The sequence below is a fragment of the Pseudovirgaria hyperparasitica genome (assembly GCF_010093815.1).
Source record: "Pseudovirgaria hyperparasitica strain CBS 121739 unplaced genomic scaffold EJ05scaffold_4, whole genome shotgun sequence".
In the NCBI taxonomy this organism is placed as follows: domain Eukaryota; kingdom Fungi; phylum Ascomycota; class Dothideomycetes; order Acrospermales; family Acrospermaceae; genus Pseudovirgaria; species Pseudovirgaria hyperparasitica.
Window position 1 is genome coordinate 2,064,954 of NW_022985552.1, and position 7,300 is coordinate 2,072,253.

Sequence of the window (7,300 nt, forward strand, 5' to 3'; positions counted from 1 at the left end):
GTGGAGGAGTACTATGCTCTCACTGCTTCGATGCATCTGGTGGCTGATGGGGTTGCTGATGTCCCAATAACTCAAACTCTTCAGTGTCTTCGCCTATCAATCTTGCTGTCAGCATCGTTGCCGTATAGATCGAACTGCAAGAGATGGTTTCGTAGTTTACTACAAGACTATCCGATACAGTCATAGGAGCACCTCTCCCTAGTCGAGACGTCTCTCTTTCCTTCCTTTTCAATCTCATGTGGCATAGGTACGAACGAGGTGCACCCATATATTTCACGCTACCTCATACTGCAAGAAAATTTCCGTATCACACACTATCGTCTCAAGCGTTTCTAGTCTTGTCGCCGCGGAAGCAGGTCGTAGAGAGCTGGTTCTTGTTCACCTATATCATCAACCTCCAGTGAGTCGTATGAACTTGCCAGCAGCGTTGTTGGCCTCGTCAGACCTATCATTCTGACGCAGGCACAGATCTAATATCACACCTTGTTACATTATCCCTATCCCTGTTCTCATCTCGTCTATTCGTTCGCCAACGAATACACGTCAATGTTAGGTCAGGTCTCTTGCTTCTTCTCGACATGGCGGGCCCACAGATCTGACTTGCATTTCCGCCACCTGGTCGATCGTGGCTTGGAGGACTAGCCTCTATACCCATGTAACGGTTCAGCTGCTAAGTAGCGAGCTTTGTGACGGCTGGGCGGAGTCATTCTGATTAAGTTCCCTGTTTAGGCGTAAAAAGAAAGCTGGCCGGGGGAATGAGACCGACATGCTGGAACTCGCACGATCTTCAATGCAGCTCACCAACGGCCCACCCGCTGTCAAGATGCTCCTCCCCTGCCCTTTAGCTGATTGGTGAGAGCTAGGTCATACCAGCCATGCATAAGTCTGAGTAGAAGCATCATTGCATAATGGTTTGCAGCAGGATGAGCTTGCGGATGTACAAATTCTCCAGCCCCGTGAGATCGTGCGACATTCCCTGCAGTATCTCCACGAACCCTGATAGAAGCTGCACCAGGCCTGCGTGCTGGACCACTGCCAGCCAGCGTATACCGCGCCAGACGCCTAGTATGTTATTCAGGATATATATACGGCTCAACGACACGGATCCCCTCCCAGGGACGCTAGTTCATCGTCTCCTCACGGGAAAAGCTGTTCATATACAATCTGTGCCTCCAATTCGTGCCCCTTTGACTTGACCCAGTACCTAGCCAAAGGCGAGAAGCATCTTGCGTGCTTTATTTGACACGCTGCTTACAGTGGACAGTACGTTGATTCATACAACTTCTCTTTATACTCTACTAATAGGTCAATAGCAACCTGAGCCAATATAACCATATTGAATTTATCATGGATCGCATTCGTAACGGCCGTATCGTCAAGGACAACGGCCTCATAGCCTGTCAACAATGTGCCACGGCAAAAGCGGGGTGTAACAAAGATCCTGTCAGTATTGTTACCATAGATTTAACTAATTCGGTGGCTCACCTCTCACCAGGAACAATGCTCAAGATGCAAAGCAAAAGGATACGTGTGTCAGGTGCGACTAAGAAACGTTCGCGGGAACGGGTCGAAGAAAACTACAATCAACGATAAGGCCGCCAAAGCTCGCTATAATTGCGAGGCCACTAAGTCTCGCTTGTAAATAACACCGCACATATATTTAACGGAGTGTTGGCTGATTGTCCCAGTCACGAGACCTCACATATTCCTCGCCACGTTTCTACTCCATTTCCCACTTCCTCGCCGTCGAGCAACTATAACTCGACACCTATGCACGATTCACCACAACTGGCCTGGACTGGACAATACTCACAACAGAGTGACGCTCAGATAGGCTCATTGGGTATGAGACAGGAATATGGATATCAAGTTGGGACTTTTGACGTCGGTCGCGAGCCCGAGCCCTATCCATCAAATCAGCAAGACTTAGCATCCTCATGGATTTCACAGGGTTCCTGGCCCATGGAAAGCTCTCCCACCACTCCATCGGACGCGTTCCCGGCCTACTATAACTATGGCTTGCAGCACACGCCTGTCACAATGAACGTAAGACTCGAGGGGCAAGGACAACCTGGAGTCTACGATGAAGCCCTGAGAGCACAAGGCGGGATATACGAGGGTCACAATACTTCACCACCACCTGATTATACTATGGAATACGGGAACAACCAAAATATACAGATGAATGGAGCGTACCAAGATCTCACTGGCTTCGATCAGGGTCAATGCGGAACCTACATAGAACTTGATACTCCTCTCTTTGATACGCATACCCTCGGAAGTACTCCTCTGTCCACCTCGTCGTCATTTGGGACCACTTTTGCTGGAACTACAGCATCACCGGGATCCACCCCTGAATTGTACCATCCGCATAACTTCTTCGACCAAAATTGGCAACATCCTTCTACTGTATACAGTCAGTTTCCCACACCATTGTCATCGAGTGAAGAAGCCGCGGGCGCTGATGATACGCAGATGTATCAGCCGATGGACTCTATCTCCAGACTAGCGTCAGCAATGAAAGGTCTTCATGCATTACATGGCCTGGTCCCTATACCATCCTGCCGACTGCCTGTGTCCCTACGAATTGATGATCATATGCGATCTCAGTTGACTTGCACGCTCCAGAAGATGGCGCACACCATAACAAATAGAAAGCGTCTGCAAGGTCTCTTCAGCTACGACAATAGTGGTCTGATCCTACCCCCGTTGGACGTGCTTTCTCATCTACTGGACGGATATATGGCCAATTTTGAATTGTATTATCACATACAACCTTCGGAAATCATCAACACCGGCGAAAACGTTGCAGACGAGAATGACGCAGCCAGTCTCTTCTTGCTTTGTATGACCGTCGGTGCACTGGCTTCTAATGCATCTAATGTTGATACTATTGGGTTGGTAGATGGTATAGTGGAAGCTTGTCGAACAGCGTTGTTCGAGACAAGAAGTACTTATTCATGTGACCTTACCCGACTACGAGCCGTGTTCTTGTTTTTGAGCCTGGCAGCCTGGGGAGCAGACAAGCAACAGAGAAAGGTACAACCAGGCACTCCATCACAACCGAAGTCCGATGTGTTTCTTGATGCTAATATGAGTACAGTACGCACGAGGTCAGCATGAGATTTACCTGAACGTGAGCAAGCCTCAATCACATACGCATGAGCCATCTGCTAACTATATAAAAGTCTTTGCACAGAACTGGTCGCCTTGGAAAGGGGCAATTCGATTATGCAACGGAGAGTCTCACAGACGTCGAAAGTGCCTACCGTCGCTGGCGAGAGCACGAAAGTAATAACAGGTAAGGTTCCATACTATTTTTAGGCTCCTAGGAGAGCTATGCTGATCACTACAACAGACTGGTGTACTCATGGATCGCCCTAGACCAAGAGCTCAACATGTTCCACGAGATCCCGACCACCAATGGTAAACCACCTGGTATGGGGATCCACGACATAAATGCCGCATTACCCCTATCAGACGAGTTCTGGAACGCCACAACACCCGAAGAATGGGCAACTCATATCTCTGGGAGACCGCATTCAGTTCACAGCTTGCACAGTTTATACATACAATTCAAACGAAATGGCCTCAGCCAGGAAGGACTCACACCGCTCCATCTTCGATTACTCCTCTACCCATTACATCAGCAGGTCCAGTCGCTTTTGGAGACCATCGATCCGTTGAAAACGCGCCCCAAGTCACTAGGTGATAACCTCACGTCATTGCAAGCACAACGTCGCTTCCTCTCACAATGGTACGACCACGCCCAAAATCTACTTCAGTCACTCCACCGACAGGATCTCTGTGATGCTGTCCACGCAAGCGAAATCATGTACCATTTGATTACAATTAAAACCATCGCCCGGTTTGCGGATGCTAAGCGGCTTGCTAGCGGTGAAATACATGTTGAGCAGTTTATGCAGACGTTCTGCATTTTTCCAGAAAAGCTTATGGCACTATACTATCACAGTGGGCAAGTACTGCGGATCTCGCGTACCATACAACCTCAGTATCGACCATTGTGGCTATCTGAAGCTGTTTATCGAGCGGGTTTGGTGTTATGGGCTGCCAGCATTTACACCAGCCGCGCCCAAAACCCGATTATCAGAACCGCAATGACTGACGAACCGATATATCTCAATGTGCTTCGCCCGGGGAGTGCGCAAGCCAGCGCCTACGAAAAATTCTGGCTCCATGGAGAAGGTCTTCAGAAGGGAGCTCCGATGCTCCAAGTGGATGATGGCACGTCCTCTATCACAGTTGATGACCCAGCCCGTATCGTGAGTTACTGTGCCAACCTGGTTAGTAGTAGCTGTGGTCCCGGGTCACGGAGAATTGGGAAAGACTTAATGGCCTTAGCGGTCATGCATTTTTAAGCACTCATGTTCTGAAGGCATGCTGACACGCTGGGATGCATTGATGCCATCTGCAACGTTATTCTCATCTGTAATATTATGATATCCAACCCTTTCGAAAGATTATGGCCATGGGTAGCGGTCGAAAATAATGAGGTAGCAAGAAAGTAATCACATTGGCGTTATCGACACGATGACTCGTACGTGTCAAGCATATGTACGGATAGCCTGCCAAAAACCTGCCGTTCACATTCAAGACGTTGATATTGTCCAATAAGGTTCTCGCCCAAGTGATCTGCCGTCTGCCAGAGTGGCCTGTGTCATGACTTTCTGGGACATGGAATCGCAGCGCATGCTTGTATCTATTCGGACCGATCGCTACAATAGCGCTATTTTCGGAAGTGAGAACTTGATCCGCAGATCTTGTGGTTGGCTAGTAAGAAACGGGCCGTTCCATAGCGCTGCCTGTGCATGTATGTCTGATGTACCTATCTATATAGTACCGTTATTGCGACGAGGCGACAGGCATTATTGGTCTGAGACCACAACCGGTGCATGGAACTATGTAAGACATTGAGATGATGTGCAGATTCTGCTGCCTTTATTGGGTCCACCCAGAACGCCACTGGGAAAAGACAGGCACGGAAGATTTACTCATTTCAAATCAGGCCTTGCATATGCACGCCCATTCGCACACACATCGTGACACCATCCGGTGGCTAGATTGCCAGTGGCGGGTATAGGTGCAGGGAACTCGCGTGGCGACCATGTCATTGTGACTTATGGTCTGCATAGCAGTGTCTTTCCTAGCCGCTGGAAGCGCATGCATACCCCTGCTCCTAGACCATATTCAAACCCCACGGAAACAAAGTGCGAAGTTGTCATATGCATATGATCGGTGATTTTATTTTATTATGTGTACCATGCAGGGGGATGGATACGAGTCTTCTCTCTCTACTGACCGCCCCTATACACACTACAAAACGTTGAAAAAGCATACATATGCTTGCGAAGCGGTTACAACGCAGTAGTAGTAGGCTGGCGGCTGTCCCGGCTTCGATTTGTGGCTGCGGATCGCACTCTTTCCGTCGTAAACCATACGCAGCTCTCGCCAGCAGGGGATCATATACTATGTACTATACATCAAAGAACTCGTTTCACAGTTGGGCACAGTTCCAACCCAAAATGTGAAGAGAAACAACGGAATGCACAGTTGTGGTACGCACGCCAATTGGGTTTTCGTCCAGACGCGACAGCTCAGAGCAGCGGTCCGCGACCTCGGTAAACGCGGCGCGGGGTACCCAGGCCGTAGCATACATACTCTTCTTCTTTGACCATTCTGAGGAATTTACAATGTAGGTATATGAATGCAACATCGTCGTCGACAGATCACAACTATCTACTTCGTATCTGATTCGTTCCGCGATTCACATCCATTCTAAATCTAGTGAACGTGCTCCTGGAAGTAGTGCACATCTGATTATCCCTATCCTCACTGCAAAGTACGTTACCATGCCTACCGCTCTATCTATCCGCCGGGTCGAAGGCAAGCCAGGCGAGGTTTACTACCCACTCGAGAAGGTCGCTCTGCCAGAACCAAACCCTTCAGACAGCGAAGTTGTCGTGCAACTCACTGCTGCAGCTCTGAATCATCGCGACCTCTTCATCAGGCAGCATCTCTACCCTGCCATCAGCTTTGGCACACCGCTTCTTGCCGATGGGTGCGGCGTGGTCGTCAAAGCCGGTCCTTCCCCTGAAGCACAGGGTTGGCTTCACAAGCGTGTGATTATCAATCCTGGGACGGGGTGGAAGGATGACCCAGACGGACCGGAAAGTCAAAAGGGTTATGCTATTTTAGGAGGCACGAAACTAAACAATAAAGGTACTCTCGCGGAATGCATCACCATCGATGCTAGTGAGTTGGAAGAAGTACCTAGTCACCTGAGTGATGTTGAGGCTGCTGCACTTCCTCTTGCAGGTTTAACTGCATGGAGGGCCTTTGCGTCCAAAAGTGGAAACGCAGAGGCTGGGCGTAATATCCTGGTGACAGGTATCGGTGGAGGTGTAGCATTGATGGTACTCATGTTCGCGAGCGCCGCTGGTTGCAACGTTTATGTCAGTAGTGGCGACGAAGCAAAGTTGACCAAGGCCAAAGATATTGGTGCTCAAGGGGGTGTGAATTATCGTGAAGATGGCTGGGAGAAGAAGCTCGTTGCGCAGCTGCCTCAACCCCGGAAATACCTAGACGCAATCATTGATGGTGCTGGTGGCAATATAGTCGAGAAGGGCATGCGTCTATTGAAGGTACGTACCTACATGGTTGGTTATTATGTTAGTGAGCTAATTTCAGTGTAGCCAGGTGGTATCATCTCCATGTATGGCATGACCACTGGTCCGAAGATGCCATGGGTGATGGGTGCGGTAATGAGAAATATCGAGCTTCGTGGTTCAACGATGGGGTCGCGCAAGGAGTTCGGCGATATGGTAGCATTCGTGAATAAGAAGAAGCTACATCCAATCGTGTCGCGCACTGTTCAAGGTCTGGATAATCTAGACGGCATCAATACACTATTCGAGGATATGAAAAATGGAACACAGTTTGGGAAACTTGTAGTAGAAATCAGTACTTTAGAAATAGATAGTAAGCTATAATATAGTATTCTTATAATAAGAGCTATATAGATAATAATAAAAGATATAGTACTCTTTAAAGATAGCTATTCTAAATATCTAGAGGTAGATATTATAAATAATAGAGATAAGAACTTCTTAATTATAGAGATAAGAGTATACCTTAGAAGAAGATAGTAGTATAGAAGGTATCTTAAATAAATAAAGACTAGGGGTATAATATATAGTATATAAAGTATATTTAATTAAAAGTATAATAATAATAATAATAATAATAATAATAATAATAATAATAATAATAATAATAATAA

General features: G+C 47.7%; 2 protein-coding genes across 2 annotated transcripts; both read left to right on the forward strand.

The window, feature by feature from the left end:
* The first annotated feature begins 952 nt into the window (after positions 1 to 952).
* Positions 953 to 4,530, forward strand: EJ05DRAFT_294156 (uncharacterized protein). The gene is made up of 7 exons (XM_033740547.1): positions 953 to 1,214; positions 1,314 to 1,443; positions 1,496 to 1,638; positions 1,689 to 3,039; positions 3,104 to 3,136; positions 3,189 to 3,301; positions 3,359 to 4,530. The coding sequence occupies exons 2-7, from the start codon at positions 1,348 to 1,350 to the stop codon at positions 4,377 to 4,379; spliced, it is 2,757 nt and encodes a 918-aa protein (XP_033603125.1). The 5' UTR covers positions 953 to 1,214; positions 1,314 to 1,347; the 3' UTR covers positions 4,380 to 4,530.
* Positions 4,531 to 5,720: 1,190 nt separating this feature from the next.
* Positions 5,721 to 7,010, forward strand: EJ05DRAFT_462795 (alcohol dehydrogenase; the record flags this gene model as incomplete). The annotated part of the gene is made up of 2 exons (XM_033742695.1): positions 5,721 to 6,662; positions 6,714 to 7,010. Exons 1-2 carry the CDS (start codon positions 5,871 to 5,873, stop codon positions 7,008 to 7,010), a joined length of 1,089 nt encoding a protein of 362 aa, XP_033603126.1. The 5' UTR covers positions 5,721 to 5,870.
* Positions 7,011 to 7,300: the final 290 nt, after the last annotated feature.